The sequence below is a fragment of the Oncorhynchus mykiss genome, chromosome 4 (assembly GCF_013265735.2).
Source record: "Oncorhynchus mykiss isolate Arlee chromosome 4, USDA_OmykA_1.1, whole genome shotgun sequence".
Classification (NCBI taxonomy): Eukaryota; Metazoa; Chordata; class Actinopteri; order Salmoniformes; family Salmonidae; genus Oncorhynchus; species Oncorhynchus mykiss.
Genome location: NC_048568.1, coordinates 10,777,505 through 10,792,560, shown reverse-complemented (window position 1 = coordinate 10,792,560; position 15,056 = coordinate 10,777,505). Strand labels below are relative to the sequence as shown.

At 43.7% G+C, this 15,056-nt stretch overlaps 1 protein-coding gene across 1 annotated transcript; it reads right to left on the bottom strand.

Moving 5' to 3' along the window:
* Positions 1–2,500: 2,500 nt before the first annotated feature.
* Positions 2,501–14,743, bottom strand: klf11a (Kruppel-like factor 11a). Its single transcript, XM_021600136.2, has 4 exons — positions 14,563–14,743; positions 12,354–12,605; positions 3,598–4,561; positions 2,501–3,457 (listed from the first exon to the last, which is right to left on the bottom strand). Exons 2-4 carry the CDS (start codon positions 12,594–12,596, stop codon positions 3,171–3,173), a joined length of 1,494 nt encoding a protein of 497 aa, XP_021455811.2. The 5' UTR covers positions 12,597–12,605; positions 14,563–14,743; the 3' UTR covers positions 2,501–3,170.
* Between the last annotated feature and the right edge of the window lie 313 nt (positions 14,744–15,056).

Here is a 15,056-nt window from a genome sequence, read left to right as displayed (position 1 = left end):
AAGCCAGGAATGTCAGTGTTCTGCCATGGCCAGCGAAGAGCCCGGATCTCAAACACGCCTGGGACCTGTTTGATCGGAGGGTGAGGGCTAGGGCCATTCCCCCCAGAAATGTCCGGGAACTTGCAGGTGCCTTGGTGGAAGAGTGGAGTAACATCTCACAGCAAGAACTGGCAAATCTGGTTCAGTCCATGAGGAGATGCATTGCAGTACTTAATGCAGCTGGTGTCCACACCAGATACTGACTCTTACTTTTGATTTTGAACACCCCTTTGTTAAGGGACACATTATTCCATTTATGTTGGTCACATGCCTGTGGAACTTGTTCAGTTTATGTCTCAGTTGATGAATCTTGTTATGATCATAGAAATATTTACACATGTTAAGTTTGCTAAAAATAAACGCAGTTGACAGTGAGAGGAAGTTTCGTTTTTTGGTGAGTTTATATGTGGAGGAGCGATGTCAGAGCGGAACGGACTAAGATACAGTAGAATAGTATAGAAAAACAGTATATACACATGAGATGAGTAATGCTAGATATGTCAACATTAAGTGACTAAGAGACTGTAGAATAGTATAGAATACAGTATATACATATGAGATGAGTAATGCCAGAAATGTAAACATTAAGTGACTAAGAGACTGTAGAATAGTATAGAATACAGTATATACATATGAGATGAGTAATGCCAGATATGTAAACATTATTAAAGTAACTAGTGTTCCATTCCTTAAAGTGGCCAGTGATTCCTAGTCTATGCCTATAGGCAGCAGCCTCTAATGTGCTGGTGATGGCTGTTTAACACTCTGATGGCCTTGAGATAGAAGCTGTTTTTCATTCTCTCGGTCCCAGCTTTGATGCACCTGTTACTGACCTTCGCCTTCTGGATGATAGCCGGGTGAACAGGCAGTGGCTAGGGTGGTTGTTCTTGATGATTTTTTGGGCCTTACTGTGACATCGGGTGCTGTAGGTGTCCTGGAGGGCGAATAGTTTGCCCCCAGTAATACGTTGGGCAGACCGCACCACCCTCTGGAGAGCCTTGCGGTTGCGGAAGGTTGCAGTTGCCGTACCAGGCGGTTAGACAGCCTGACAGGATGCTTTCAATTGTGCATCTGTAAAAAAAATGTGAGGGTTTTAGGTGACAAGTTCAACTTCTTTACCCTCCTGAGGTTGAAGAGACTCTGTTGCGCCTTCTTCACCATACTGTGTATGGGTGGTCCATTTCAGATTGTCAGTGATGTGTACACCAAGGAACTTGAATCTTTCCACCTTCTCCCCTGTGGTCCCGTCAGTGTAGATAAGGGAGGTGCACCCTCTGCTGTTTCTTGAAGTCGACGATCATCTCCTTTGTTTTGTTGACGTTGCGTGAGAGGTTATTTTCCAGGCACCACACTCCCAGAGCCCTCACCTCCTCCCTGCAGGCTGTCTCGTCATCATTGGTAATCAAGCCTACTACTGTTGTCGTTTGCAAACTTGATGATTGAGTTGGAGATGTGCTTGGCCCCGCCGTCATGGGTGAACAGGGAGTACAGGACACCAGGTGTCGCAAGATAGCTGACTAGTCTAGTGGTGACTTTTCAGCAGCCTGATGGTCTGGGAGTAGAAGATATTGGCCAGTCTGTTAGTTTTTGCCATGAGGCCATGACTGCCCGTGTCTGAGTGATGGAAGCGGGGAGGCTGCCTTCCTGCGACACCTGATGTTGTAGGTGTCCTGGAGGGCAGGCAGTGTGCACCCAATTGTGTGTTTGGATGAGCGTACCACCCTCTGTAGCGCCTTGCAGTCAGTGGCGGAGGAGTTGCCGTATCAGGCTGTGATGCTGCCCAACAGTATGCTCTAGATGGTGCTCCTGTAGAACACAGAGTCCTCCGGGACAAGCTGAATTTCTTCACCCTCATGCGTTTGAAGAGTTGCTGTGGTGCCTTTTTCACCATGGTGTCCGTGTGGTTTGAACATTTCAACTCCTCTGAGATGTGTACGCCAAGGAACTTGACGTTTTTGAGCGTCTCCACCGTGGCCCGGTTGATGAGGATGCCCAACCTGGTGTGTCGTGTGTCCATAAAGTTAAGAACTGGAAACCTGACACGGCTTTACTTTATTCACACACGTTGTGAAGTATTTATTTCCACTGAGTGGTGCTGTTGGCCTATATTTTAGTGGGAGCGCTTACAGGGACCTTTCAATATTTTGCTTATGTGAATGTCGGTCAGTAAGGCAAATGGGCGGGTACTGTGTTAGCCAGTTAAAATCCTCTGATCATATTCCAGCTGAATGGACATTTTCCAATTGGTCACGCCCCCTTAGCACTCTAAAATACTGCAATGTGATTTGAGGAATGTTGTTACTGGGTGGTGGGATGAGACTGGTATTCGAAATCAAAGGGGATCGAGTGCAATTGTGTAACAGAATACGTAATATTGTCCCCAACACCGCTGAGAATGAGAAATAGCAAGATTGGGTGTTTCATCATCATGTTATTGAGAAAATATAGAGACCAAGTTTACTAGTGTATTTTATTTTGTATTTTATTATGGGAAAAAACAATGGGACTCATAATAATTACAATTGGCTACATTGAAAGCTAGTAAAACTACACATTGGGACATGGCATATCTATAGAATTCATTCATAAATGGATTACTCATATTAGTATGGTGAGGCTTTATAAAGTATTTATTAAGTAATAATATACTGTATCTGTAATTCAAAAAAACAATCAAGCTATCAAAAACAGCACTTTTTAAGACAAATGTTTATTAAATAATATGCAAAGCAAGAAAGTAGGTAGTATCACAGTGAGGTATAATGTCCACTGACACATTTTAAAATATCAATAACATATATTCAATAAATGCAGATTGGAATACACGTAACATTCATATACAGATATTAATATATACATATTTATAATCACAGAGACAAATAGTAACAGAAAAGCACAATGCAAAGGCTTTGGCAAAAAGAGTGCATACATTTTGCTAAACATTACATACTGTATACATATTACAGATCGAAAGTACAAAACAAGCATAATAAAAAAATCCAGTGCAAGGTCAGTTTGTCTCCGTCCATGAATGAGTAGCAGCCTATAGTTTTTGTTTAATTTAAACCCCTGGTCTTGTGTGGTTGGTGGTGGTATATTGTCCTGAGATGACCGTACGGCCTGAGACCCAGCTAATTAGGGGAAGGGACCAGCACACTGAGAGAAAGGCTGGAGTTGCTCGACGGACCCTGAGATGCCGCCATCTTGTTGACTTCAGTCGGCCACGTGGCGGTCCTCTTGGTGGTCATGTGTCGGCGAGCATGCTTGGTCAAGTGGTCGCTGCGCATGAAGCGCCGATCGCACATGTTACACACAAACTTCTTCTCGCCGGTGTGTGTTCGCCGGTGGCGGGAGAGCTCGTCGGAGCGGGCAAACTTCTTGTCGCAGCCCTCCCAGTGGCAGCTGAATGGTTTCTCACCTGGACGGCATGGGACAAATGGAAACTATATCAGTAGAAGATAACTCCACTACCTATTCAACATGACCATTAATCAAATTGCCATTGGTTAGAATATCCAGTGAATTGTCTAACAAGTGTGGTGGGGAGGTAGTACCTACCAGTGTGAGTTCTGAGATGGGCCTTGAGGTGGGAACTTTTGAAGTAGGTCTTCTTACAGCCCAGGAAGTTACAGACGTAGTTCCGTCTGCGGGAGAAGTCAGCTTGTGTGGCATTACTACTCTGCCCTGAGGGCATGTAAACTGGAGCTGGGGCCAGGGGCAGGAGCTTGGTGTTCCCGAGGGTCATGACAGTCTGTTGGCATGACGAGGCCTGGGAAACAGGGGACTGGGGAACCACAAACATCACCGTCCCGCGAGTCACTGAGGAGCCCACCAGCTGCAGCGGCTGGGGGAAGGAGGATGGTGACTGGGCTAGTATTGGCTTGGGCCCCCCCTGTGTCTGCATCTGCACCGGACCCCGATGGACAAACGCAGAGATCATCCCTGTCCGCCCATTGATTGGAAACACCTGGCAGAGGACCTGGGAGCTTTGGATGGGGAGTGAGGACCGGGAGGTGGCTGTGGCTTGGGATGGGGAACTTTCAGTGGGAGGAGTGGAGGGGCCTGTGCTGCTGTCAGGTGAGGATGGACTAACGTCCTTCTCTACCTTAACACACGGACCAGTGCTGCAGCTTTGTGGTTCAGTCTGCATGGGAATGGTCTCGGCCAAAGAGGCTGCTGTAGGGTTTCTGTTGGAGGAGGTGTGTTGTATCCCTATGAGGGACTGAGGTGGAATGTTGATACTGTGCTGTGAGAGGGCCCTGTCAGCAGTGTGACGGATAACGCTGGTCACCATGGCTCTGCTGGCTAGCTCTTGAGCTCCAGAGCTCTCTAAGAGGGGGGCCGTGCCAAGTTGTTGGCCCAGGAGAGGGGCATTCCTGTGGGGCAGACCTGCACGGAGTCTTGGCCGGGTTAAGACTGGTCTGGGGCCTGAGCTGGAGCTGGCCAATGAGGTGGTGGTGGTGTGGACAGCTGTGGAGGTGGAGGTCTCGGCAAAGATGGGGCTCTGAGGAGGGGTCATGCACTGGAAAAGAGAAAGATGAATTAAAGCAGGAATCGCAGGTCGTCCGTGACCCTATGCTGCCCCACTTCTGGTGTAGTGTTTTCTCTTTGAACGTAAACAAGGGGGTTGAGCCCTGGGCTGGCCTTCTAGGCTAGGTGTGTCTTTGTGCTAATACCGCCTACTCGAATGACCCTGCTGCCCCGGAGCCAGTGTTGCCAACTTAGTAACTTTGTCGTTACATTTCACAACTTTTACTAGGAAAGGTTTCTTGCGAAAATTTCAGCTACTTTTCAGGCTGCCTTTGGAGTGTTTTGACACAGAGGGTTTCTACGGTTTTGATAGCATTTAGCGTGAGTGGGAGAAACTGTCTGTGCAACAGAAGTCACATCAATGGTGCATACACAGACAGAGAAGCACAAGGGGAGGGGGTGTGCGGCTGGAGAGGGGGTGAAACGCTACGTCAGGGACTGCAGCTGTGCCGCATGAAGGCAAATTGGTGCTGGGATGTCATCGCAGCAACGTGATCTAGCGACTTCTAGCTTAATCAAGGAGCCAATAGTGGATCTCACTGAAAAATAGTTGGTATTTTTTGTTATGCTTTGTGATTCAATAGTTATTTTGTTGGTAATCGACCAAAATAGTTAGCTATGTTTGCCTATTGAGCACACCGCCTGCCTATATACAGCATAGATTCCTACCTAGTGTGAACTACCCACCAGAAAGACTGAATACCCAGCGTGGTCAGACAAGTTAACAATGGCTCATCTGCATGACACATTGGTAGACTATGGGCCATAAAGTCATAGGATGGTCACATTAGCATTACACATGTTAAACTGGTTACAGCGCAACATCACATCCTTTGGAAAGTATTCAGATCCCTTGACATTTTGTTAGGTTACAGCCTAAATATTTTTTTTCCCCTCATCAATCTACACACAATAACCCATAATGACACAGCAAAAACAGGTTTAGAACGTTTAGCTAATTTATTAAAAATAAAAAACTTCAATATTACATTTATATAAGTATTCAGACTCTTTACTCAGTACATTGTCAGCGATTACAGCCTTGAGTATTCTTGGATATGCTGCTACAAGCTTGGCACACTTGTATTGGAGAGTTTCTCCCATTCTTCTCTGCAGATCCTCTCAAGCTCTGTCAGGTTGCTGCACAGCTATTTTCAGGTCTCTCCAGGGATGTTCGATCGGGTTCAAGTCCAGGCTCTGGCTGGGCCACTCAAGGACATTCAGAGACTTGTCCCGAAGCCACTCCTGCATTGTCTTGGCTGTGTGCTTAGGGTTGTTGTCCTGTTGGAAGATGAACCTTCGCCCCAGTCTGAGGTCCTGAGCGCTCTGGAGCAGGTTTTCATCCAGGATCTCTCTGTACTTTGTTCCGTTCATCTTTCCCTCGATCGTGACTAATTTCACAGTCCCTGCCGCTGAAAAACATCCCCACAGCATGATGCTGACACCACCATGCTTAACCGTAGGGATGGTGCCAGGTTTCCTCCAGATGTGACGCTTGGCATTTAGGCCAAAAAGTTCCATCTTGGTTTCATCAGACCAGAGAATCATGGTCTGAGTCCTTTAGGTGCCTTTTGGCAAACTCCAAGTGGGTTGTCATGTGCCTTTTATTGAGGAGTGGCTTCCATCTGAACACTACCATGAAGGCCTGATTGGTGGAGTGCTGCAGAGATGGCTGTCCTTCTGGAAGGTTCTCCCATCTCCACAGAGGAGCTCTATCAGAGTGACTATCGGGTTCTTGGTCACTTCCCTGACCAAGCAAGGCCCTTCTCCCCTGATTGCTCAGTTTGGCCAAGGGGCAAGCTCTAGGAAGAGTCTTGGTGGTTCCAAACTTCTTCCATTTAAGAATGTGTTCTTGGATCCTTCAAGGCTGCAGACATTTTTTGGTACTCTTCCCCAGATCTGTGCCTCGACACAATTGTGTCTGGGAGCTCTACGGACAATTCCTTCGACCTCATGGCTTGGTTTTTGCTCTGATATGCACTGTCAACTGTGAGACCTTAAAGACAGGTGTGTGCCTTTCCAAATTATGTCCAATCAATTGAATTTACCACAGGTGGAATGAATGAAGTTGTAGAAACATGAAGTTGAAACTAATGAAGTTGTAGAAACATCTCAAGGATGATCAATGGAAACAACAGGATGCAACTGAGCTCAATTTCGAGTCTCAGATCAAAGGGTCTGAATAATTATGTTAAGGTATTTCTGTTTTTTGCTAAAATAAATAAACTGTTTTTGATTTGTCATTATGGGATATTGTGTATAGAATTGTTTTTATTTAATTTTAGAATAATGTGGAAAAAGTCAAAAGGGTCTGAATACTTCCAGAATGCACTGCATGTAAAATATACGGTTGTGACTGGCTTATTTGGTGGTAATGCCCTCCCCATTTAGCTGTAGTAAACAAAGTAGATGTCAATGGCCGATTTAATTCGGGCCGATTTTAAGTTTTCATAACAATCGGCAATCTGTATTTTTGGACACCGATTGTGGACGATTGTTTTTTTTTTACACCTTTATTTAACTAGGCAAGTCAGTTAAGAACACATTCTTATTTTCAATGACGGCCGAGGAACGGTGGGTTAACTGCCTTGTTCAGGGGCAGAACGACAGATTTTTACCTTGTCAGCTCGGGGATTAGTTTGTGCAACCTTCTGGTTAACGCTCTAACCACCTGCCTTACATTGCACTCCAAGAGGAGCCTGCGTGGCAGGCTGACTACCTGTTACGCGAGGGCAGTAAGAAGCCAAGGTAAGTCGCTAGCTAGCATTAAACTTATCGTATAAAAAACTATTAATCTTAACACAATCACTAGTTAACTACACATGGTTGATGATATTACTAGTTTATCTAGCGTGTCTGCGTTGCATATAATCGATGCGGTGCCTGTTAATTTCTCATCAAATCACAGCCTACTTCGCCAAACGGGTGATTGATTTTAACAAGCGCATTCGCGAAAAAAGCACTGTCGTTGCACCAATGTGTACCTAACCATAAACATCAATGTCATTCTTTAAAATCAATATACAAGTATATATTTTTAAACCTGCATATTTAGTTAATATTGCCCGCTAATATGAATTTCTTATAACTTGGGAAATTGTGTCACTTCTCTTGCGTTCCGTGCAAGCAGTATATGCAGCAGTTTGGGCCGCCTGGCTCGTTGCGAACTGTGTGATGTCCATTTATTCCTAACAAAGACCGTAATTAATTTGCCAGAATTGTACATGCCATCCGTTAGAACGGTTCCCTACTTCACTGAAAGAATAAACGTTCTGTTTTCGAAATGATAGTTTCCAGATTCTACCATATTAATGACCAAAGGCTCGTATTTCTGTGTATTAATTATGTTATAATTAAGTCTATGATTTGATATTTGATAGAGCAGTCTGACTGAGGGATGGTAGGCAGCAGCAGGCTCGTAAGCATTCATTCAAACAGCACTTTCGTGGGTTTGCTAGCAGCTCTTCGCTGTGCTTCAAGCATTGATCTGTTTATGACTTCAAGCCTATCAACTCTCGAGATTAGGCTGGTGTAAGTGATGTGAAATGGCTAGCTAGTTAGCGGGGTGCGTGCTAATAGCGTTTCAAACGCCACTCGATCTGAGACTTGGAGTGGTTGTTCCACTTGCTCTGCAAGGGCTGCGGCTTTTGTGGAGCGATGGGTAACGATGCTTCGAGGGTGGCTGTTGTGTTCCCGGTTCGAGCCCAGGTAGGAGCGAGGAGAGGGACGGAAGCTATACTGTTGCACTGGCAATACTAAAGTGCCTGTAAGAACATCCAACAGTCAAAGGTATATGAAATACAAATCGTATAGAGAAATAGTCCTATAATTCCTATTAGAACTACAACCTAAAACTTCTTACCTGGGAATATTGAAGACTCATGTTAAAAGGAACCACCAGCTTCGAAAACAAAACGTTTATTCTTTCAGTGAAATACGGAACCGTTCCGTATTTTATCTAACGGATGGCATCCCTAAATCTAAATATTGCTGTTACATTGCACAACCTTCAATGTTATGTTATAATTACGTAAAATTCTGGCAAATTAGTTCGCAATGAGCCAGGCGGCCCAAACTGTTGCATATACCCTGACTCTGCGTGCAATGAACGCAAGAGAAGTGACACAATTTCACCTGGTTAATATTGCCTGCTAACCTGGATTTATTTTAGCTAAATATGCAGGTTTAAAAAGATATACTTCTGTGTATTGATTTTAAGAAAGGCATTGGTGTTTATGGTTAGGTACACGTTGGAGCAACGACAGTCCTTTTTTGCAAATGCGCACCGTATCGATTATATGCAACGCAGGACACGCTAGATAATCTAGTAATATCATCAAATATGTGTAGTTAACTAGTGATTATGATTGATTGATTGTTTTTTATAAGATAAGTTTAATGCTAGCTAGCAACTTACCTTGGCTTCTTTCTGCATTCGCGTAACAGGCAGGCTCCTCGTGAGGCAGGTGGTTAGTGTTGGAATAGTTAACCGTAAATTTGCAAGATTGAATCCCTGAGCTGACAAGGTACAAATCTGTCGTTCTGCCCCTGAACAAGGCAGTTTTAACCCAACGTTCCTAGGCCGTCATTGAAAATAAGAATGTGTTCTTAACTGACTTGCCTCGTTAAATAAAGTTGTAAAAAATGTATTTGTTAAAAATTTCAACAAATCTAAACAAAAATCGGCGTCCAAAAATACCGATTTCCGATTGTTATGGAAACTTGAAATCGGCCCTAATTAATTGGCCATTCCGATTAATTGGTCGACCTCTAGTACGTTCTCACTAATGTACTCATATTTTATCAATATTATGTTATTGTTCTGGACCTGTTAGTTGTTTAGCACCCCCTAGTGGCAGTTTAAGTGCAGCAGGGTAGAATTAAACTGTTTGTGTCATGTGACAGGAAGCAGTTTCTGAAGTGAAGCAATGTTTGACAGAGTAGTTATAATCCTTCAACATCCTTCTATATAAGCTTTGTAATACACCATGTCTGTAAGTACATTTGTTTATTAACACAAGATAAATGTTTATCACATATAATTTTCATGCTTCTGTAATAGATTGAAAATTGAGTTAACGGTTAGCTACTTTGCATTAGCTTCAGTGCTATTTCTCCCCAGGGACATCTAGCTGAGTAATATCAAGCATACAGTTGCATTCCAGTAACTTTATTTCATATTTGACTCTAGATTGAGTACTCTTATTCCTTATATTTAGTGCAGTTATTGTGGAATACATTCTGTACTCTATACTACTGTAACTGAAAACATACTTTACTGTTTGTTGCAGTTTCACACTGTGATTCAAGTAAACTTCCAAAACGGCACCCTGTTTCTTACTGAGTTATTTAAATGAGTGTTTAGCTAACTGGATAGCTGGGTAAGGGCTATTTAGCAAGTCCAGTATAGTTATCAAATCAAAATCCCTTTTTATTTTGGCATATGCAGGATGTTCAGCATATGACGTATTGTACTATGAAATAACAATTTGTTTAATGTTTTCCCACAATGTTAACCTATAATGCACAGGATAGCTTGGACTTGTTGGATGGAGGAAACATAGTCAGCCATAGATGTGAATATCCTAACCCTTCAGCTACACTACATGCGTCGCCATCAGCAGTGTCCATGTGACGTTCTACCTGCTACACCAGAACCCAACCAAATCAACATTTCAATTCAAGATAGAAATAAGGATTTGTGTCAGCCATTGAGAATTGACCCTCTGTAGCAAAGCAGTACGGATGCATTGTGGTTATACCGGCTCTGATGACCTTCTAGTAGGAGATGAAACGTGGGAACCAGGAACAGCACATAACAGTTTGTGGCCTGGAGGTGAGGGACCTGGCAACAGAGTTGTTATTCCAAGCTGCTGTGTGTGGAAAGTACTGGCCTCCCGTGATCTGCTTCAGCAAATTTGAGGCTTTATTCCTGGTAGCTGGTAGCTAGCTGTACATGTCCTGCCTTGTGTGTGTGTGTTTCATTTAAGTTCTACAAGTGTTCAGTTGTCATTGTAATTGTCCCATTTCTTTTTAGAAATCAGTCACATTTTTGTTTTTAATTGTGAATTCAAATGTAAATGTGGATTTTTACATTACAGATTTGTCATTTTATCATGCAGTAAAGTAGTCCCAAGTTATCCATGGTTCTGTTACACTGACAGTGTTGATGGTGATTGGAAAGAAAAAGTCATATCACTCAAATAAATTGAAATCCTTATTTGCGCAAATGTCAATGGTCTTTCCAAACCAAAAATGTCAGAATACAGAAAATGTTAGCTAGCTAGCTAAGTATGTGTTAGCTAGCTTGAACACTGAACACACTACGGTTAGCAGCTAATGTAGCTAGCAGGCTAAAAATGCAACTAACACTTACAGTGCATTCGGAAAGTATTCAGACCCCTTGACTTTATCCACATTTTGTTAAAGCATTTGTTACAAACAAGATTCTCTGGTCTGATGAAACCAAGATTGAACTCTTTGGCCTAAATGCCGAGTGTCACGTCTGGAGGAAACCTGGCACCATCCCTACGGTGAAGCATGGTGGTGGCAGCGTCATACTGTGGGGATGTTTTTCAGCGGCAAGGACTGGGAGACTAGTCAGGATCGAGGGATGAACGGAGCAAAGTTGAGAGAGATCCTTGATGAAAACCTGCTCCAGAGCACTCAGGACCTCAGACTGGGGCGAAGGTTCACCTTCAGACAGGACAACGACCCTAAGCACACAGCCAAGACCACGCAGGAGTGGCTTCGGGACAAGTCTCTGAATGTTCTTGAGTGGCCCAGCCAGAGCCCGGACTTGAACCCGATCGAACATCCCTGGAGACCTGAAAATAGCGCTGCAGCAACCTGACAGAACTTGAGAGGATCTGCAGGGAAGAATGGGAGAAACTGCCCAAATAAAGGTGTGCCAAGCTTATAGCGTCGTACCCAAGAAGACTCCCGAGGCTGTCATCGCTGCCAAAGGTGCTTCAACAAAGTACTGTGTGAAAGGTCTGAATACTTATGTAAATGTGATATTAATTAATTTTATTTTTTGCTTTATCTTTATGTGGTATTGTGTGTAGATTAATGAGGAAAAAAACGATTTAATACATTTTTAGAATAAGGCTGTAATGTAACAAATGTGGAAAAAGTCAAGGGGTCTGAATACTTTCCGAATGCACTGTACATAACGTTACCAGTCCATGAGAGCGGTGGCCATGTTGGCGTCACTCTTTCACCTTTCAAAATTAACTCCAATGTTAATCCGGTTTCTGGATTGGTCATGAACAGTCGTTTTCTTGCTTCTTTTTCTCTTTTGGGGTCATTGATTCCGATCCAAGAACAGAGAATGATACCTGTTGACTATGTCTGCTCTGTTTGTGTCTGGCAGCTGTAATGTTAGATTGCAAGTGAATCTCACTTCCTCTCCAGCTCCGGGGCAGCGGGATTAGCCAGACACACCTAGCCCAGAAGGCCAGCCCAAAACGGCTCAGGGCTCAATCCCCTTGTTTTCGTTCCATTTGAACCCACTACACAAGAAGTGGGGCGGCATAAGGTTGCCCACCACCTGCGGATCCCTGCTTTAAACATTTTAACTCTCAAATGTGACACAAACCCATTCAATTCTCTATTGCAAAAAAGCTGATTGTAGTTTTGAATAAAATGGCAGCCGCTGGTTAGTCCCAACCACTCATTTTTCTATACTCAGGCTACTAGACTAACTACGTTAGCATAGAAAAGTGATATTTTACAGTAGAAATTCAAAACCACTGAGGCCTACATAATGGGATTCAACTCACCAGTGATGAGAGTGCGATCAGATCCTTGGGGGACTCCATGCTCTCAGGGTGCAGGAGGAGAGAGTCGCAGGAGTCAGAGGTAGGTGTCAGGGGGCGTGGCTTGTGGTTTGGTGAACTTTGACCCCAGGAGCTCATGCTGACGAGCGCCTCGGCGGCCTCCAGGTCGTGGTACTCAAAGGTGCTGCAGCAGGACTGCTCACTGTCGTACCTGTTCCTCTCCATCATCATCACCCTGATGTCCATTAGATCAGCCTGATGGGAGGCCACAGGGAAAATGCACCGCCAATCACCATCTGTGTCCCAAAATGGAACCCTTTTCCCTATATAGCGCACTACCTTTGACCAGAGCCCTATGGGCCATTAGATCAGACGGAGTGTGGGAGAGAATGAGTCCATAACGAGGATGCACCATTAATCAGACCAGAAATCAGTTTAGGGAATACTAACATGCACTCTAGTCTATTTATTCCCCCACCCCCCAAATAAAGAAAATTATGTGCAAAAACTTAAATTGAGACTGGCCCAGTGGAATGAAGATGGACCAGCCCATCTGGTATTTGCCCAAACTGCCCATTCTTATTGCTGCTCTTAAAAAAACATTTTTTTTGCCTATCTATTTTTTTAGTTTACTCTTATTTTTCTAAACTGCATTGTTGTTTAAGGGCTTGTAAGTACGCATTTCACTGTTGTATTCGGTGCATGTGACAAATACAATTTGATTTGATCACAATTACAGCTCAATAGCTTCTGATGGCTGCAGACTCTTTTCAACACTGACATCTATCTCACTAAATATATCTAGAGTCCTACTACTGCAATGGTTCCCTCAGATGGTTTTAGCTCAAGTTATGAACCATATTAAGCCTCAAAATGGTGGAAAACACATAGACAGTAGTCAATGAACAAGGGTTGGGTATTCTTCTAGATGTGCATGTAGCTATGTAGTGCAGTTTGTTGTCATCCGCTGAATGCTCAGCTGCACGTAGTCAGGCTGCTAGCTGCTTTAGAGGAATGGCGAGAGAGAGGGGCCCCACTGCAACGCTAAGCTAACAGCAGCCATTTGAGCGGGTGGATGGCAGGTGGGTGCATCCAATCCTCCCAGTTCCCAGTAGCTCACATAACATTGGACATCACCAAAAATAGACATGTGAGTAATGTGCTACATCAACAACAAAAACCCAGAATAGTCGATTTGATTAACATGCAAGAACTGTGGAGGGGGTGTGGGCCGCATCAGGAAGGTTGAATTGAGAACCCCCGCCTCTTATTGAACTGCTTGAGGACACTCTCCAGCAATAACAACCAGCCACTTGTTTTATTGACACACATGGAAGCAGCTCATAATCCAATTCCAATCTTCATGCTTTTATCAATTAGCTAATCTATGAATCAATCGTCAATTTATGTCCAAAATGTTCAACCAAGCAGACTGATACATGGCACATACATACATACATACATACAGCAAACACAGTAGTCTAGTTGAGCCCCGCTAAAATGCAAAATGAGATGTACAGTTCCATTTGGCTTTTAGGGGCCACAATTAAAATGTAACACGATATCAATTAAAATTTTATTCGTCACATACACAGTTTACAGCAGGTATAATATCATGTGCAACGAAATGCTTATGCGCTAGCTCCTGCAACAATGCAGTACATTAATCAATAATAACAATAAGTCCAAAACAAAACAAGTAATGGAGTAGGTGGTATGCATATTAATAATGGACTGTATTTACAAATATAAAATGGGCAGTGACTTGGTCACGCAGTAGAATAAATAGTATATAATAGAACAGCAGCGTCGTGTGTGTGTGTGTGTGAGAGAGAGAGTTCTGAGCGCATGTGTGTGTTTGTGTAACAATGTGTGTGTGTAACAGTTTAAAATAACGTATTGAAGAAAAGTATTATTACAATGTAACAATGCAGTGATATAGGGCGGATATAATGTAGCAATGTGTGATCACACAGTTGATACACTGTCCGTTGCGCGGGGATACACTAGTTTCATTCTGACTTCAAATAAACCAGACTGCCTGGGTTAAAAGAACATCACGTTCAACTTGGGCGGCTTGCTTCAATGCATTCAATTCAAGTTATATAATGCTGTAATGTGTGTGTGTGTGTGTGTTTGTCTGTGTGTAACTTATCGATGGTCTTGAAATACCTGAAGATTTAAAATTTTAAGTAAAAATCAATCAACTTACCCGACAAGATTGCTATGAATTCGGGGGTGATGTGAAAGTCACCATATGGAAAGTATGAGTAAAACAATAACAGTAGAGACAGTAGCAATTTAACCACTCAACGAGCCCTGAGCACACAAGTATTCCCGCTGCCAGTTGTTGAGACTGGCCTTAGCTGAGTGAATCAAAAGGGGAGACGAAAAAAACAGAAACAAAATTCAGAGCAGACTGGCGGGTGGTAACATGTTACCAATCAAAAACAAAGGTGTAGCGGACCTCGTCCAATCAGATCGCAAGCAGCGCGTGATCAGGACGTGTCTGCGTCGCGATTGGAGCAAAGAGGGTGCGTGGCTGTTGGAAGGCGTGACGAAGGAGTCAGTGGTGTCAGAGTAAACCCGGTGAACTCAATGCTCGAGAACTAGGGGAAAGGTTGAAACGGCGAATCGTGAGATACTTGCACGCGTCTGGCTTGCTTTGGAACGAGAGCGCGCGCTAAGCGGGCATGCGCAAAATGG